Source organism: Myxine glutinosa, chromosome 7 (assembly GCF_964187855.1).
Source record: "Myxine glutinosa chromosome 7, kmMyxGlut1.1, whole genome shotgun sequence".
Lineage (NCBI taxonomy): Eukaryota > Metazoa > Chordata > Myxini > Myxiniformes > Myxinidae > Myxine > Myxine glutinosa.
Window position 1 is genome coordinate 68960420 of NC_136267.1, and position 20234 is coordinate 68980653.

The 20234-nt window shown below is 46.5% G+C and overlaps 1 protein-coding gene across 1 annotated transcript in view; it reads left to right on the forward strand.

Moving 5' to 3' along the window:
• Positions 1-20234, forward strand: part of LOC137430757 (sodium/iodide cotransporter-like) — a 127601-nt gene that overhangs the window by 27963 nt on the left and 79404 nt on the right. Inside the window, exons 6-7 of the mRNA XM_078781825.1 lie at positions 191-331; positions 14716-14845. Of these exons, the coding sequence (XP_078637951.1) occupies positions 191-331; positions 14716-14845 (271 nt within the window). The remainder of the gene's footprint in view (positions 1-190; positions 332-14715; positions 14846-20234) is intronic.

Sequence of the window (20234 nt, forward strand, 5' to 3'; positions counted from 1 at the left end):
AGTTTTTTTAAAGTTAATTTTTTGTTTTTCCCTTTTTGAGAATATTTTCACGAAATCTTGAGAATTAAATACCTGTACAAAACATGCTTCCACTGGCAAAGAGGTAACCCTCTTAAAGGAACTTGCTAACTCACATTTGTTGCAGGTATGTTAATGAAAGTCTACCATTGTATTTCCTGGAAACCCACAGCTTCAATCCAGATCCAACTCAGCGGTACACCTTTTGGACGCTGTTTCTGGGAGGCAGCCTGGTCTGGCTGGCTATGTATGGTGTGAACCAGGCCCAGGTTCAACGTTACATATCTTGTTCTTCAGAGAAGTCTGCACGCTGGTAACTACCCAGACTCACAGTAAATTAAACCACTGCTCATGTGTTGTGATTTTCATTGTTTTACTTGATACAGAGCTTTTCACTTAACATGTGGACACTTAACTATGTGTGTGACGGCAAATAAGAAGTGAGTTAAATGTATATATGTACTGTGTATACATACATACGTATACAGGGTGTTTCAAAAAAAGTGAACTATTTTAGCAGCCTGATATTCTGTTGTTTCTCATGCTGTACCCTCCTCTCTTGCAGGTTATGGTGGTGGTGGTATGCCGTTTCTAAGAAGTAGTCACTAGGACCCTAAGTCAACTATGGTGTTCACAGTGGAACAAAAAGTGAAAATCATGACTTTGTGGTTTGAGACGAACTCCTACATGCAGGTGCGCCGACGATACTGTCAGAATTACAATGCTTACACTTGTAATGGACTTTCCAATGGGAGCATTCAGCAGTTTGTGGAGCACTGCCAAGCACATGAAAGCATGAAAATCAAAATAAAGGAAAGGGTGGCCGCCCACAAAGTGTTACCAAGGACCAAGGGAACATTTCTCTTGTGAGAGATTCTGCTATCGAAAGTCCGAAGACACCCCACCGTCGGCGTTCCCAAGAACTGGCGATCTCAGCCTCATCTGTGTGGTGCATTCTCCACTTTTGAACTCAAACTCTACCCCGACATTATATCTGTAAGGCATAAACTACCTCTGAATGACATGGCAAGATGAGTGACAATATGTGATTGTTTCGGTGACCGAATGGAAAGGTAACCAAATTGGATCAACTCCTTGAGGTTCAGTGATTAAGCACACTTCCATCTGAATGGGGCTATCAACAATCACAACATCTTCTGGGGTGCTGAGCCTCTTGAGGAGGTGTTTGAGATATCTCTCAAGGGACCCAAGTCCACTTGCTTCTGTGCATTGAATGCCAGATGGGGTATGCTGGGACCGTATTGGTTCGAGGGCATCAATGGTAAGATGGTGACAATCAACAGTGAGCAGCCAACAAACCTCAAACCCGAGCTGTTCTGAAGCAGGAAGTGGAGGACTACCATCAGTCAACCACTCCAGCCACTTGCAGACGAGTTATGGAGAATTCTGGAGTCAGGATCAAAGCCTGTTTGAACAGAAGTGAAGCACACATTGAAAATGTCAATTACAGGCAGTATGAGTTCTTCGAACTTGCTACCTTTTGTAATTTTTCTTCAAGAAAACGTTCAAATAGTCCACTTCTTTTGAAACATCATGTATGCATGTATGTATATATAATATTATATATATATATATATATATATATATATATATATATACATATACATATATATATATATATATATATATATATATATATATATATATATATATATATATATATATATATATATATATATATATATATATATATATATATATATATATATATATATATACTGTATATATATTGTTGCGGATATGAGGATTGCATTTTTTGATTGTGTTGTATTGTATTGGAAATGGTGATGAACATTGTTTGGATATGGCCCCTCCTGCCTCCGGAGTTGTGTAAAGATAAAAAGGGCGTCTCGGTAGTTAATTCCATAAACACCACATTGCAGGACACGATAAAACCCTTGTTCAGTAGCTTATATCTTATTATGTGTTTTAGAGTAAGGCCTCGTCTTCCATTAGAATGACACTCCATTGCACCGAATCAATTTAGAATAGCTCCCCTTCAATAATTCCATTTCCCAGCCAAACTCTCCATCTGTGGGTAAAGCAGTTCACAAGCGTGGGGTGCACGCCCTCTCAATTCGCTGCTATAGTGAATATGTGCTCCGTGCTCTGTTTGAACAGGAGGGGCGGGGTCGTCAGGGAGAGGCAAGCCCAGGGCGCGCCACGAAGGGCGGGGCTGTGCAGCCCCATGCCCAAATAAGGAAACAAGCCCGTGGCTCGCCACGAGGGGCGTGCCGTCGGCGCGATGCCCAAATAAGGAGACAAGCCCGTGGGATTACCATACAAGGTCACGAAACAGAGCACGGGGGAGGAGGGCGGTACCGAAACCGAAGAGGGCGTGTCAGTCCCGCGCTGGAGAGAAGTGAGAGGAGGGAATACGAGCTGAGCTGTGTGGAGAGGTACACGACAAAGAAAGGGCCCAAGAGAAAGCAGAGGAACTTTTACGAACGAGTTGCAAAGAGATATGGCAGATGAGTCCAGCCCCGTTTCAACCAGCCGCGTGAAGCCCTGACGGGGCAGCGAGTGACCCTGCCGGCGTGCGCTGTAAAGCCGAATACCAGGAGCTGCCGGCGTGCGCTGTAAAGCGGATTACAAGGAGCTGCCGGCTCCCCGCTTCCCGGCCGGAGTGGACCTGCTCGCTGTGCCCTGTGATCCCACCTGCTCATCCTTTCCAGCCATTCCTGCCTGCAAGTTCCCCATTTGCGTACGTGAGTTTGTTTTGTTCGTGCTGTCCTGGGTAGTAACTAAGTCTGTATAAGCTAGTAATTTTCACTGTGTCACCTGCGTTTTCATGTCCGCTGTAAATACCCGTGACTGCTCATTATTATTATGTGTGTGTAAATAATAATAAACCCCGTTACTCTTCTGTACGTCTTCTTCTTCCTCTTTGCATTCGTCGTCTTAGTCTTTTCCCCATTGAATATCTGTGGCGCGATACGGCCAACATTTGGGTGAATCGGGTTTAGTCGGGTAACAACTGTTCGGTCGCGGAGCCTCCGCTCGGCAAATATAACATCCTTAACCGCGTACCGTAACAATATATATATATTTTATATGCCAATATATCTATCTATAATTCCAGTAATCTCTGTACGTCTGTACGTTTGTACGTCTGTTTGTTTGTCTGTGACCGCTGTTTCTCGACAACCACGGGTCCACGGGTCCGATATACTTTTAACTTGCCAGGTATATTGCTGGGGACCCGAGGATGTGCCTTTTCAAGGTTTCATATTAATCGGACAATTACTTACCGAGCTATGTCCAAAAAACGATTCAACCAATCAGAGAGCAGCGAACGATCGCGTGTGCCGAACGTGGAGGACACACTCTGCCTCGGATGGCACATTTGACAGCGTATTCATTTATTTCACGTTTGCAAACTATGTTGGCGTTAAACTATGTTTTAAAACTAATAAAACCGAATTTGCGATTCATTCGCTTTCCTGCGCGTTTGTGCACGCGATGGCGATTTCTTTACCAAACTCCAGAAGCCGTTCGCTTTGGACCAAACCATTGCATGTAAATAGAGGGGGGGGATTGTCACCGTACTCGCAAGCCGTTCGCTTTGGACCAAACCATTTCATGTAAATAGAGGGGGGGGGGATATAATTTTAGATATAGATATAGTACGGGCAATGCCCTAGTATATACAAGTCTGTATATATATATTGGCAATATATATATATGTATATATATTATATATATGTATATATATATATATATATATATATATTATATAATATATATATATATATATATATATATATATATATATATATATATATATATATATATATATATATATAGTGTAACGGTTCTGAGAAGTGAGTGTAACGGTTTTTTTTTGAGAAGTGTAACAATTTTGGAGGAAGTGTAACGAATGTGAAAACGTTACAATGTGAACGTTACAAAAATATGTGTAACACCCTGTTAATGTAAATAATGGTCGCAGCCGTCCTCCTAGTTAATTCCATGAAACTTACACGCAGGTCACGATATATCTTTTTAAATAGTGTATTTCCTTATTCTATGTAGGCTAAATATGTGTTTCCCACTAGATTGACTTTGCATTGTATCAAACAAAATAAGCATAGGCCCTTGCAATTTCCCCAAACATCTCCGCTCTCCAAAGTTCCTTTCAAAAGGGTGGGAGTTGTGTTCAATCCCGCAAGCCGCCATTGCCCATGTGCTAATCTCGGAGAAGAAAGGCGTGTCTCCACCTCGTCATAGAGGGGAGGAGTGAGCCAGAGGGTCGCATGGCCAATCAGCACCGCGGTGAGCGACCCGGTAGGCGTGCCCTCGCCGCCGGCGGCTTGATTCCGCCCGAGGTGATAAAAGCGACTGTAAGGGACTGCTTTACCAGATGACTTGGGAGATGACCTGGGAGAGGAGCGAAGAGGCGGCACCAAGGGGAGCGGTGAGATGCGAAACGCTCCAAGCCAAAGAGGAGAGGTACTCGCAAAGGAAACCAGCTTTGGAGAGACGCGCTGAAAAGAGGGAGACGGCTCCACCAGGAGAGGAGCAGGTGTGCCGAGCCAGCGCGTGACGTCTACAGCAGCGGATACGCGACGGAGGGTTTTCCCCGCCAAAACCGCGAGGAATTGAGAGCTGCTTCCTCCGACCTTGCCTCCCTCTCAAGCAACCCACCTCAAGCCCTACCTGCCTGCAATATCCCCTGTGTAAGTGTGAACGTCCTGTCCTACTCGTTGTCTTGGGATTAAGTAAATTGAGTAGAATAAGCTAACGATGCACTGTGTGACTGTTTTTTCCATCCATTGCTTGTAAATAATTTTGGTCGCTCTTCCTTTTTGCTTGTGTGTGTATAATAAATCTGTTCTTCCTCCGTACTCTGTCTTTTTCTCTTTTCCTTCTCTTTCGGTCGCTTTAGAGGTTTCCCGATTGAATATCTGTGGGGCGATCTGGTCAACGTCGGGTGGAATCGGGCTAATCGGGGAGTAACTGTTCAGACGCGGTAATACACCACCGCTCGGTCAATATAACATCTAAAACCGCGTCTGTAACAATATGTATGTATATATATATATATATATATATATATATATATATATATATATATATATATATATATATATATATATATATATATATATATATATATATATATATATATATATATTGTTGCGAATATGGAATTTGGCCTCCATATCCGCTTGTAAATATTCCCCTATTTTCTCCAATACTCCCCAACTTTCCCCAATCCCCCATTCCCTAGTCCCATTGCATGTAAATAACAATCAGTAGAGCCGACCTTCCCCTTATTCCCCCATTAAATGTCGTGCCCAGGTCCACCGCACCACACGTAGACAACTTTCGGACATCTTCCTAGTTATTCTTAATCTATGTCAGTTAAGGCCTCGTTTCCATTAATTATGACTCTTCGTTGCACCAGAATGTGATTATATGGCATCAGTAGTGAGTTTAGGACCTTTCCCATACCTCCTCCCATCTTCTTCCCCAAACAATTACAACAACAACAGAGGAGATGGCGGCGGAGCGGGGGAGGATGCGTCCTCACACCGGCTCGATTAGCGCCATAGACCATGCGCTCCACGGGGTTACCACGAAGGGGCTCCTTGTCAGCTCCTCGTCAAGGGCGGAGCCTGGTAAACCCCCCCGCACGCACCCAATGAGAAGCAACGTGCCGATTCCACGAGGCGGAGCTAACGAGCCGAGGGCGTGTCACTCCCCGCCGGATATACGCGGCCCCGCGCCGGATGTGACGTCAGATGCGCACCCAGCTTGGAGAAGGAAAGCCACCTGCGAGCGCTGAGTCAGATGCGCCTGAACTACGGAGAGCAGAGGAAGCCACCGCCACCCCCAGCGCGACGATACCTCCCCGCATCTTTGGACCGGACCGGACCGTACTGGACCCTGCTTTGAGCCAAGAGTGCACCTTGAGCCATCGATACCCGCTGTCCTTTTCATCAACCCCCGTGTGAGTCAGCCTTGTCCCGTTTGTCTGTCGTCTGTCCGGGGTTAATATAAGAGTGTGTCTAAGTGCTTGTCTTTCTATGCTGTCCCTCTTGTAGTTGTAATCTAACCTTCCGCCTTAATATAACCTCCTCCGGAGGTCTTGAGAACTGAACCCCTGGTGTCGTATTGTGTTATTGTAATCCAGCCGGGTGTCTTCTTTTTCTTATTGAGCCAGCATCGCGCGGCTTCGTCAACGTTCGAGTACAATCGGGTAACTTGTGCAGACGTGGTCATACCATAAAACCGCTCGGTAAATAACATCCAAGCCACGTCTGTAACAATATATATATATATATACTCGTGTATATATATATATAAAACACAGTTTGTGTGTGTGTGTGTGTGTGTGTGTGTGTGTGTAATGTTACCGATAGACTTCTAAACGGAGAGGCTCACGTACTTGATATTTGGCACAGACATGGCCATTGAGCCTGGGAAGAACATGGCTGACCTAAAAAAAAAAAAATTTCATCATTTTTTTTACCATATTTTTACCTCAGCGCATTTCAGTGAGGAATATTATGCACGGAATCTGACCAGTGGCAGAGCAGCGCGCTGATTCGCTAAGAGCGATCATGTGATGTTCCTTGCCGCCATTAACTCAGTTACGCGTTCGCATGTATTTCAGAGCGAAAAGCGATTGCGCTTTTTCACATTTCAGCGAGGAACATTGCCATTCACACCACATAGGTTTTTTTTTCTTTCATCTTTAGATCCATATTTTTTTTCAGCGAGGAATATTATACAGGGAATCTGAGGCGATGGCAGAGCAGCGCGCTGATTCGCTCAGAGCGATCACGTGATGTTCCTTCCCGCCATAAACTCACATAACAGCAAGTAGCATAGATTTTAGCATGATTAGCATTTAGCATGATGTAGCATGTTTTAGCATAGATAGTAGCATGTTTCACATAGATTTTTTTTCAGCGAGGAATATTATACACTGAATCTGAGGCGGTGGCAGAGCAGCACGCTGATTCGATCGGAGCGATCACGTGATGTTCCTTGCCGTTACGCAAAAAACGCAAAAAACGATTGCGTTTTTTCACATTTCAGTGAGGAACATTGCCATTCACACCACATAGGTTTTTTTTTCTTTCATCTTTAGATCCATATTTTTTGCCATAACGTAGCGCATTATGCCTCTCTCGAGCTCGAGTTAGCCAATCACCTGGGAGCATGAGGCCACATTGGCCACGCTGCCGACACGACGCAGAGTTGCAATCGTGCGTTTGCGTCGTTTCTTACCACGTGTAAACGTGGTATTTTGTCTACGAGTATTTTGAATTTGGTATTTTGAATTTGTCTACGAGTGAGTGACTGGAAGACTGACTGTGATAAAGGCAATGGCACCGAAGAAAAGAAATTTGTCACGTTCAACCTCCCAAGCAAGGAAAATCGCTGATCGGAGACTCCATGAAGCCGATGAAGATACTTTTCACCATCGACAAGCCAATCAAGAACGTGTCTCTAGATTCAGACAGCGAGAGGCAGAAGATGAGACAGAGGCACGTCTAAACGCCAATCAACAATGTCTGGCGAGGGCCAGACAGCGAGAGACAGAAGATGAGACAGAGGCACGTCTAAACGCCAATCAACAACGTCTGGCGAGGGCCAGACAGCGAGAGACAGAAGATGAGACAGAGGCACGTCTAAACGCCAATCAACAACGTCTGGCGAGGGCCAGACAGCAGGAGACAGAAGAACAGCGCCAAAAACGACTCGACAACTGGCAACCATCAGGCAGATGGCAGCCGGCCATTGCATGGGAGAAGGCTGCATTCAGTTACAATCCGAACACTGACTACTCCTCAAACGTTGATATTGGCTCCATGTCGTTCCCCTGTCAGTTTTGCCATGCCTTGAAATGGAAGGGAGAAACACCAGGAATGTGTTGCAGGGGAGGCAATGTCCTTTTGCCTTCTCTCCAATCTCCACCGGAACCTTTGAAAGAACTACTTCAATCAACTACGACTCAATCCAGACACTTCCTGAAGGAAATCCGTAATTACAACTCTTCGTTCCAAATGACTTCGTTTGGAGCAGATCGCGTCGTCACTGAGCAAGGATTCATGCCTACATTCAAGGTGCAAGGCCAGGTATACCACCTCATTGGCTCTATCCACCCTCAACCAGGTGAGCAACCGAAATTTTTACAAATCTATTTTATGGGTGACCACCGAGAAGAAGCTGCCCGACGAGGACAGAACTTCCCCAACCTACGCTCTGAACTAATCCTCGCCTTACAAGATATGCTCCACTCAAATAATGCGCTGGTCAACAGCTTCAAGTCGACATTGGAGAGAATGCCTTCACCTGATTACAAGGTCGTAATTCGAGCTGACAAACGTCCTCACGGAGAGCACGAACGTCGGTTTAACGAGCCAGTCAACAATGACGTTGCAGTTCTCATGGTAGGAGAGCAGTACAACAATCGCGACATCGTCCTGCATCTTCGCGACAACAGCACGAAGCGGATTTCGGAGACTCACCGATTCTATGACGCCCTCCAGTACCCTCTGATTTTCTGGAAAGGACAAGATGGCTATCATTTTGAAGTTGAACAAGCTGGCGGCCGGGGAAAGAAAGTATCTGCGAATAACTTCTATGCCTTCCACATCATGGTCAGAAAGAATTCCATGAATCATATACTGCAGTGCCGTGATCTGTTCCACCAGTTCATCGTCGACATGTATGCCAAAATCGAAAGTGAGAGACTCCTCTTTATCCGGCTCCACCAACGTCAACTGAGGGCAGAATCGTACGCACACCTCAGGGATGCTGTCAACAATGACGGAGATGTTCAGAACATGGGACAACTGGTCATCTTTCCAAACACGTTCACCGGAGGTCTCCGATACATGCACGAGTGGACCCAGGATGCGATGGCATATGTATGCAATTATGGTCGCCCCGACCTTTTCCTTACCTTCACCTGTAATCCGAAGTGGGAAGAAATTAAGCGAGAGTTGATGATCAACCAGCAGCCAACACATCGCCATGACATTGTCGCAAGGGTATTCCACCAGAAACAGAAGGAACTCGTGCAGACGATTAAGAAGGGCAAAGTTTTCGGGACTGTCCGATGCTTCATGTACACCATTGAATGGCAGAAACGAGGCCTGCCCCATGCCCACATTCTGGTGTGGCTAGAAGAAAAGATCCACGCTTCCAATGTAGACTCTTTTATCAGTGCTGAACTTCCAAACCCTGATGAGGATCCAGAGCTGTTCAACATCGTCAAAACGCAGATGGTGCATGGCCCTTGCGGCCGGCTGAATCCATCGTCTCCGTGTATGAAGGACGGTAAATGCACCAAGCGATATCCTAGGGCATTTCTCAAGGAAACGCAGACTGGTCTGGATGGATACCCACTTTACCGGAGGAGAAAGCCTGAAAGCGGTGGATCTGAAACATCTATTTCAATTTCCGAGACCAGAAGCATAGACGTTGACCACCGATGGATTGTACCATACTGTCCACTTCTCTCTAAAATGTTCAAGGCTCATCTCAATGTTGAGTTCTGCAACTCAGTGAAATCAATCAAATACGTGTGCAAATATGTCAACAAAGGTTCGGACATGGCGATGTTCGGCCTTCAGAGGAACAAAAACGACGAGATCGAGTCATATCAGCTGGGGCGTTACGTCAGTATTAACAAAGCTATCTGGAGAGTTCTCAATTTCCCTATCCACGAACGCTACCCAACCGTTGTACACCCTTCCGTACATCTTGAGAATGGCCAGAGAGTGTATTTCACAGAAGGCAACGCAAGGCAAAAAGCAGCAGAACCACCAAGTTCAACTACACTTACCGCATTCTTCCAATTGTGTCAACAAGACGAATTCGCCAAAACACTCATCTACAATGAAATCCCACAGTACTACACCTGGGTGGTTGGCAGTAAGACGTGGAAAAGACGTACACAAGGAGCACGAGTTGTGGGACATCCCGACATTCGCCGTTCAGATGCAATTGGACGAGTCTACACTGTACATCCAAACAATTTCGAATGCTTTTTCCTGCGCCTTCTACTCCATCATGTCAAAGGACCCATCTCTTTCCAAGAACTGAGAACGTTCAACGGCCAGGTTTGCGACACCTTCCGCCAAGCCTGCCACCTGCATGGCCTTCTGGAGGATGACAGCCACTGGGATGCCACTCTAGAAGAAGCAGCAGTCTCACGCTCTCCAGCCCTGTTGAGAAATCTCTTTGCCATCATGCTACAAACTTGCGGTCTCTCCAATCCGGTACAACTGTGGAATAACCATCGTGACGATCTCCGCGAGGACATTCTCCACAGGGCAAGACAGGTTCATGCTGAAGCAGACTACTCCGATGCGATCTACAATGAAGCCTTAGTACTCATAGAAGACAAACTGCTTTCTCTTGGAGGACATTCACTGGAGGTCATTGGCCTTCCTGTAACACAGCGACAACAACAGAATCACCTGGCTCGGGAAGTACTCCGAGAGACTTCATACAACGCCACAAGAGTTGGAAAACTACATAAATGAAAACGAGCCAAGACTGACAGTGGAGCAAGAACAGATCTACATGCAAGTGCTGGCGAGCATACACTTCTGAAGGTGGATTGTTCTTTCTGGACGCACCTGGAGGCACTGGAAAAACGTTCCTTATGAACCTCCTCCTGTCAAAAATCAGGCAGAAAAAGATGATTGCTCTGGCTGTTGCCTCTTCCGGAATTGCTGCCACTCTTCTCCCCGTGGGCCGGACCGCCCACTCAACCTTCAAGCTCCCCCTCAACCTCACTAACATGGAGCAGCCAATGTGCAACATCTCCAAGTCATCGGCTGTCGCAGAGGTATTTCGGAAATGCCAACTCATTGTCTGGGACGAGTGCACAATGTCTCACAGAGTTGCACTGGAGGCAGTTGACCGCACACTGCTAGATATTCGAAATGATCAGACTGTCATGGGAGGCATTACTCTTCTGATGACAGGGGATTTCCGACAGACCCTGCCTGTCATACCACGCGGGACCAAGGCAGATGAACTTCGTTCCTGTATAAAGGCATCTCCTCTATGGTCAAAAGTGACGAAGTTGAAACTCAGCACAAACATGCGTGTCACCCTTCATGGAGTTGTAGCCGCAGGCGCCTTTTCAGCGAAGCTGTTACAGATCGGAAACGGAGATTTGGAGACGTGCCCTGAAGATGGACTGGACATCGTACCATGCGGCAACAATGTCACCATGGCTGATGAACTCAAGGCGAACGTCTTCCCCAACATCCCCGCCAACTACCGAAATCACTCCTGGCTCTGTGAAAGGGCAATTCTAGCCCCAAAGAACGATGCAGTGGACAAAATCAATTTGGATCTTCTGCAGACTATTCCTGGGGATCTAAGAACTTACCGATCTGTCGACTCAATCCAAAACGACCACGAGACTGTCCATTACCCGGTAGAGTTCCTCAATTCGTTACAGCCTCCGGGTGTGCCTCCCCACATACTCCATATAAAGGAAGGTGCTCCAATCATGCTCCTGAGAAATATCGATCCCCCAAAACTGTGCAACGGCACACGACTGGCTATCAAAAAGTTGATGCCTCACGTAATTGAGGCCAACATACTTACGGGAAACTATAGCGGGGAACAGGTCTTCATTCTGAGGATACCAATCATACCATCTGATCTGCCATTCGAGTTCAAAAGGCTACAATTCCCCATACGGCTCAGCTTTGCCATGACCATCAACAAGGCGCAAGGACAATCTCTCAAGGTGGTCGGACTGAACCTTGATTCCCCGTGCTTCTCCCATGGCCAACTATACATAGGATGTAGTCGGGTAGGACAAGAGAACAATCTATACATCCTATCCGAACAAGGAAAGACAAAGAACATTGTTTACAAGGAAGCACTGCATAATTAACTACGTGTCTGGTGTGTTGTGATGATTGTGAGAATATAAATTCTGATTTTGATCTGATTTTTATGTGTATTTATGTGTATTTTATGTGATTTTATGTATTTATGTGTATAAAAAAAAACACACAAAAAGGCACGAAGGAAAATAGTTAATTACTCCGACACATTTAGCTGCGGTAATTGAAAAATCACCGGACAATTGTTGCTGTTTTGATGCTTTTTACTGCTGTTTTGATGCTTTTACATTGCTGTTTTGATGCTTTTTCACTGCTGTTTTGATGCTTTTTCACAGCTGTTATGATGCTTTTTTGCCGTTTTTTAAAATATAAAAATCTCATTTCAAAAAAAAAAAATACAAAAAAATCTCACAATGATGACATATAATTCACAGAAAACGCTGAAGCAACCGCGTAATGTTGCGGTGATGTTTAACTCTGAGTGAGAATAGTTCTAAATTTTAAAAACCATCTGATATTTGTGATTTATTTCAAACAAACTGTATTTCCCATCTACACGGCCATGTATTCCTATTAACGTTATCTAAAGTACATAAATTGTGTGGATTACGTCATTTGTGGATGTGATGAATTGCCAGTAACCATCTATATCCCTCCCCTCCCCTTCCCTCCTCCCCTCCCTCTCCTCCTCCCTTTCCCCCCTCCCCCTTCCCCCCTCCCTCCTCTTCTCCCCTCCCCCCTCTCCTCCCCTCCCCCCCCCGCTCTCCTCCCCTCCCCCCCCCGCTCTCCTCCCCTCCCCCCCCCGTTCCCCTCCCCTCCCCCTCGCCTCCCCTCCCCTCCCCCTCCCCTTCCCCTCCCCCTCCCCTCCCCCGCCCGGCAATGCCGGGTACTTCTGCTAGTATATATATATATATATATATATATATATATATATATATATATATTGTTGCGAATATGGAATTTGGCCTCCATATCCGCTTGTAAATATTCCCCTATTTTCCCCAATACTCCCCAACTATCCCCAATCCCCCATTCCCTAGTCCCATTGTCTGTAAACAACAATCAGTAGAGCCGACCTCCCCCTTATTCCCCCATTAAATGTCGTGCCCAGGTCCACCGCACCACACGTAGACAACTTTCGGACATCTTGCTAGTTATTCTTAGTCTATGTCAGTTAAGGCCTCGTTTCCATTAATTATGACTCTTCGTTGCACCAGAATGTGATTATATGGCATCAGTAGTGAGTTTAGGACCTTTCCCATACCTCCTTCCATCTTCCATACCTCCTTCCATCTTCTTCCACAACTATAACTACAACAACAGAGGAGATGGGGGCGGCGCGGCGGCGCGGGGGAGGATGCGTCCTCACACCGGCTCGGCGCTCCACGGGGTTACCAGAGGGGCTGGCTGTCAGCTCCTCGTCAAGGGCGGAGCCTGGTAACCCCCCCGCACCCAATCAGAAGGGCGGACCGATTCCATCTGGGGCGGAGCTAACGAGCCGAGGGCGTGTCACTCCCCGCCGGATATACGTGGCGACTTAGCGGACGTGACGAGAGATGCGCCCCCAGCTGGAGAAAGAGGTACCTGCGAGCGCTGAGTCAGATGCGCCCCGCCTGAGAAAGAACGTTGCCTGCGATCGCTGAGAGAGAAAGACCCGCCTGAGAAAGAACGTCCCCTCCGAGCGCTGTGACCTCCCCGCATCTTTGGACCGGACTGTACCCTGCTTTGAGCCAAGAGTGCACCTTGAGCCATCGCTATCTGCCTTTCCTAGCCATCAATCCCCGTGTGAGTCAGCCGTTGTCCCGTTTACCTGTCGTCTGTCCGGGGTTAATATAAGAGTGTGTCTAAGTGCCTGTCTTCCTGTGATATACCTCTAGCCCCTGTAATCTAACCTTTCCTTACGAATATAACTGAGAATCGAAACATTGGTGTCTGTCATTATAACCCAGCCGGGTGTCTTCTTTTTCCTTATTGAGCCAGCGTGGCGCGGCTTCGTCAACGTTCGGGTACAATCGGGTAATTTGTGCGGACACGACGGCCATTCCGCTCGGCCCACCTTAACATCAAAGTCGTGTCTGTAACAATATATATATATACACAAAGAATTAAGTTAAGTACCCCTACACAATGAATTAAGTTAAGCACCCCCTAATCCTGTCCTGAACCTGAACCCCCTCGAGCACGTTTGGGACATGTTGGGACGACAAATTGCGAAGATGGTCCCTCCAATAGCCAATCTGGATGAATTGGAACGTGCATTACATCGGGAATGGAACAACCTGCCACAGCAACGCATACGACGGCTTACAGGGTCTATGAGACGTAGGGTTGAGTCAGTGATCCGATCACGTGGGTCCTACACACGTTATTGACGCAAAGATCGCTAGAGGTCTTCTCAGAACAATGACTGTACGTTAGAAAACATAAACGTCATCCACACTGTCCGTGATGGACCTATAGCTCCATACTTAACTTGAGGTGAAAATATGCCTAAAATTCCCAAAAAATTTCACCTTAAATTATTCAGAATAAAATATTGAAAACGGCATGATTGTTATGTTTTTATGTGACCATAATATCACTTCTCCAGAAAATATAGCAATATCATGGGTATATTACACTGTTTTGACGACAACAAACTTGTAATGTGCGAGGTTGTAAAAAAACGGGGGGGGGGGGTGCTTAACTTAATTCTTTGTATATATATATATATATATATATATATATATATACATATACCAGTAACTTTCTGGTAACCTTTTGTATATATGTCGCTGATCGTGGCAGATGGGAAATACTTATCACATGACCTCATGTAGACTTGCCCTGTTTTCAGGGCTCTGTTCATCAACCTGGCAGGTCTTTGGACTGTTGTAGGTAGTGCTGTGTGCTGCGGTCTTGTAATGTTCGCTTTCTACAAAGAATGTGACCCAATAAGAGCCAGAATTCTCTCTACAACTGATCAGGTACAAATTTTGTCTTTTTAACTCTGCTTACTTTTCCTTCACAAGAACGAAGTTAAACATTCTCCAAATTATTATGACCGTTTGTATGAAGCTATACTGTATATGACAATTGTTACATGCTCCTCCCCAAACCCCGGTCACGGTGTACCTCCGAGCCCCGAAAGGAGTCACGGCAGAAAGATGTGCTATTATGTGTGTGTCCCAATGACAAATGGTAGAACCACACCAATCAATTGATACAAAAAGCAAGTATTGTATTCAAACTCACACAATAATAACACTTACCGCAAGTACAAGGAAACTCTCACATGCACAGCAAACACCATATAATTCCTATGATGGTACCACCAATATATTCCTGAATCAATAACTCACAGTACTCCAACGTGAGCGAACTGTAACATTCCCCAAAGTCACTGTGTCACGCCACCAGGCCAAAGTCGATGCCCGCTCCGGTGATCACAAGAAAAGGTCGTACTGAGACCTGAACCCAGGATGGCTGACAGTCGACGCTGCAGAAGAGCCGCTTGGTGAGAGGTCGGGCCGACGTCGGTCTGGTAATAGTTCACCAAAAAGGCGACTGGGAATTCAGACCTTCCGTTCACCAGACAATGAAGCTGACATGAACGATCAGCGGTTCCCAAGCGGAGATCGCTCCGGGGAAAATCCACGACACGCGTGTGGAACCAGGTGAAGGGCTTGTGCGAAGTGAAATGGCAGAGCGGTTGATAATGGAGGCGTCAGCTTGCGCTCCAAAGATGATTCACTCTCAAAACCAAAACCCATCACGCAGTTTTATTTGCAACAGCAAATTGTTTTTGCAACAAATTGCAAAGCAACAATTTGCAACAGCAACTGTCATGGGAATCCCTTTCCCGGGGAAACCAATATTCGCTCGCAACCAATGTCCACAAGGTCTGCTCGACACCACGAAGCAGATAGGCCTTTCTTCCCCGATCTCGCTCGATCCTCGCGCCCACCTCTTCTTCTTCTTCTTCTTCTTCTGGTTTCACCTTCACCCATTTCGTGTTTCTTCTGAGACTATTTTTACCTTTGAAGACAGTTATCTCCATTTCACACTGAAACTCAATATCTCAATGAACTCAATATCTCCATCTCAATCGAGATCTCGCGAGATCACGGCGAGGTCACGTCTTTTCGAAGCTGCTCCATGCGCTCACGCTTTCGAAGCTAAGTGATATTTCTCAATTGTGTTTTTGTCGAGACTGTATCTATCTTTCGGTATATGTACCTATAGCGTATCTTTTGGAAAATTTTCGGTGCTAATTTTTCGTACATGTATACACAATCGTCGGTTAATGGTATCGAGTATTCTGCGGCCTAGTACTCGCAGGCTTAGACTACCGTACCGTCTCCGACCTTGTGGTTTGTTTTTCTCTCAGCGATTCATCGAATGCGCTGAAATTATTTTCGTTCTCTGTTTCGTACCAGTCGTTCACACCCGTACCTCCTTGTTTAATATCTGTACTCACAAAAAAAAAAAAAAAAAAAAAAAAAAATTTCCTTCCCAGGTCTTATTCGTTTATTTGTTGTTCTTTTTGTTCGTTCGTTCTTCGTTCGCGATCACGCGGTTAGAAATGTATAATCTCTCCCCTGAACAACTATTTTCTCTCATATATTATAACACCCTTTTCTTCTTTTCCTACAAAAGGATGCTTTCGTCTTGCTCACCAAATCTATTCATTCCAAAAAATATATATATTACCATCTCTTACAGTTCCTCCTTTCAACATTCCCTAAACTATCCAGAACTCCATCCCTCCTCCAGTGTCCTCAAACGTATTTTTGACTCGAAGGTCTCAAACTCATTTTGCAAAAAATGTTCGTTTCCCATGAATCGTACACTTTTCAAAATCCAATCTCACCCCTCCCCTCCAAATCCTCCCCATCACCCATCCCTTTCAAATCTCCCCCCTTGCCCCTTCCCTCCCCTCCCTCCTAAACTCCTCCCACACCCCTCCCCTCCGAGACTCTCCCTCGCTCCTCCCCTCCTAGACTCCCCTCTCACCCCTCCTCCTCAAAGCATCCTCCCTGCTTCTTCCTCCTTCCAACTTTCACCTTCATCTCCCCAAACCTTCTGCCTTGCTCTTCCCTCTCCTCAAATAACACCTCACTGTGCCTCACCCAATCTCCATCAAACCTTTTGTCCGCCCCATTCTTCCCTTTCTCCAAGCTATTCTGAAATCTCTGACACACCTTCAACAGCTCTCCCTACCTCTTCCTCCTCTTCCACATCTTACCCTACCCCTCCCCCCCCCCCCCCCTGTTCTGGACCCGATGCTCCCCCTTCCTCTTCATTAACGGTATGGACCTCAAACATCCGGGGCCTTCGCTCAAACTTGACTGACCTCTCCATACAGGTTGCTTCTGACAAACCAGATGTGATCTGCTTAACAGAAACTTTCCTCCTTCATGATGTCTCTGATGCCTTGGTATCTCTCCCAGGTTACTCCCTCCTCCGGTATGATAGACCTGAGCCTCGTCCTGGAGGTGGGGTTGCTTTCTTTATAAAAAACTCTCTTCCTCACTCGCCCTCCACTGCCCTCTCTCCACCTCACCCCCAGGAATACCTTTGGCTACGGCTTCCCCTTTGCTCCCAACTTTTGTTCATATGTGTGTTGTACCGTCCACCAATCAGCGATGCTTCCATCTACATCTCACTGTCTGATAATATGGACCAACTTCTATCTACCCATCCCAACTCTCTCTTCCTCATATGTGGTGATTTCAATTGTCACCATGCCAGTTGGCTGGGTGTGGGTACCTCTCTCACCAGCCATGGCTCTTCAGCAAAGGACTTCTGCGACTCACTGGGACTGACACAATCTGTCAATTTCCCGACCCGGATCTCAGTCAACGGAGCATCTTCTCTTCTGGATTTGGTTATGACAAACTTCCCTGAAAATGTCTGCTGCTCTTCTTCTGCTCCAATCGGCTCATCTGATCATGTGCTTGTCAAAGTGGACATCTCTCTGACCATTCTCAGAGAGCCTCCTCAGCGTCGGCGAGTCTGGCATTTCACTCAGGCCAACTGGCACGGTCTTCAAGCAGCCATCAATCATCTGGACTGGTCTCCCATCTCTACCGCCTCTGACATCAACTCATCCTGGGAATTCTTTCAAAGTAAATTGCTCTCTCTCATGCACAGATTTATACCATCTCGTCTTCAGTTGTCATACCCTTCCTCCCGTCCATGGTACACGGAATCTTGTAGTGAGGCTGTTGCCCTGAAACAACTTGCTTTCGTCTCCTGGAAAGCAAATCCAACGGAAGGAAATCTCATTTCCTTTCACAAAGCCCGAAACAAGTGTGTGTCCACCCTCAGGAGAGCCAGGAAACAATATCTCACCATTCTCAAGACCGAACTCTCTTATCTGTCTCCCTCTTCCAAATCCTGGTGGCGTCTGGTCAAATCTGTTTCTGGTGTTTGTTCCCCCTCCATCCCCTCCCTCACCTCAAATGGCTTAATGGCTGACTCCGCACGTGAAAAAGCTGAATGCCTCAACTCTGTGTTTGCCTCTAAATCTTGTGTCCCAAACCCATCCCTCTCTGTACCCGTCGTACCCAGCTGCTCCTGGACTCTGTGTCCTTTCCTCCTGACAAGGTGGAAAAGTTTCTGTCAACCCTCGACTCTGATTCTGCAACTGGTCCTGACGGCATCAGCCCACGGGTCCTAAAATCATGTTCTTCTGCTCTTTCACTCCCTCTTTCTGTTCTCTTCACCCTCTCTTTTGCTCAAGGTCATCTGCCGTCTGCTTGGAAATCAGCCAACATCACCGCTTTGCACAAAAAAGGTGCAAAAACAGATCCCAGCAACTACAGACCAATCAGCCTTCTCCCAATTATCAGCAAAGTCATGGAATCCATCATTGCCTCAGATATTAAATCTTTCCTCTTCTCCAATGGCTTGATCTCTGATCATCAATTTGGTTTCAGACCTGGTCACTCTACTCTGGACATGCTGCTTCTGCTTTCTCAACAATGGATGGAGGTCCTCAACGCCAAACAGGAAATTAGAGCTGTCTCCCTTGACATTTCACGTGCCTTCGATACGGTCTGGCACCCTGCTCTGCTCTCCAAACTCTCCTCCTTTGGTATCCATGGAAATCTCCACGCATGGCTGGCGGACTTCCTCTCTGGTCGTAGTCAACGTGTGGCCCTGAATGGGTTTCTCTCATCTCCTCCTCCTGTTCAGGCTGGAGTTCCCCAAGGTAGTGTTCTGGGCCCTGTGCTTTTTCTGGTCTTCATCAATGATCTCTCTGACTCTCTTGAAAATCCTCTCTATCTCTTTGCTGACGACTCTACTCTCTGTCGCTCCATTCCTCATCCCTCAGATCGGCAGTCTGCAGCCTCCTCACTCTCTGAAGACCTGGATAAAATCACAGACTGGTCAAACAAGTGGAACATGTCTTTCAATCCTGACAAATCTCACACTCTTACAATGTCTCTCCGAAAGGACCGACTGGACAACCCTCCCATCTACTTTCTCAACAATCCTCTCCAAGAAGTTCTGTCGCTCAAGCTTTTGGGTCTCACTATCTGCCATGATCTTTCTTGGGAAAACCACATTTCCAAGCTGGCCTCCAAAGCCAGTCGCCGACTGGGCATCCTCCGTCGTGCGAAGTCCTTCCTTGGCACACCTGAGCTCCTCACCACATACAAGGCTTTCATCCGCAGCTCAATGGAATACTGTTCCCCCCTCTGGGCTGGTGCTCCTGCCTCACACCTTGCTCGGCTTCACGCTGTTGAGGCCAAAGCTTTCAGAATCATTGGAATCTCCTGCGATGTAGTCAACGCCGAGGGCCTTTCACTCACTCACCGCAGGCAGGTTGGTGGTCTTTCTGTCTTCTACCGACTCCTCTCCGGCCTTGCTCCCCCAGCTCTCTCTGTGCTCTGTCCCCCCAATATTCCTTCAGGTCGCACAAGATCTGCCTGCAACCCTCTTATGGTTAAACTGCCAAAGTCTAGGCTCTCTGCTCACCTTCACTCTTTCATTCCCCTTTTCTCCCGCCTCTGGAACAAACTCCCCCACTCCCTTCAATCCCACTCCTCCCTCCAGGTCTTTAAAACAGCTATTCACCACCATCTCTTATCTTCCCCCATCGAAAACCTTGATCTTTTCTACCCCCGGTAATTCACCCCAGAGTCCTTGCAGTGTTCATATGTTTTAATCCTCTCCCACCTCCCCCCAAGTCCTCCCGATGTCCCTGCTCTCAAATGTTGTGTTTGTGTCCTTCCCCCTCTCTCCCCATCTTGTCTGCCGCTCCCCTTGTTTTTTGTGTTTTGTGTGTCGGTTTGTCTTTTTGTGTGATTAATGTTAGCTCTTTCACGAGCCTCGATCTTGTATACAAAAAAAACAAAAAAAACA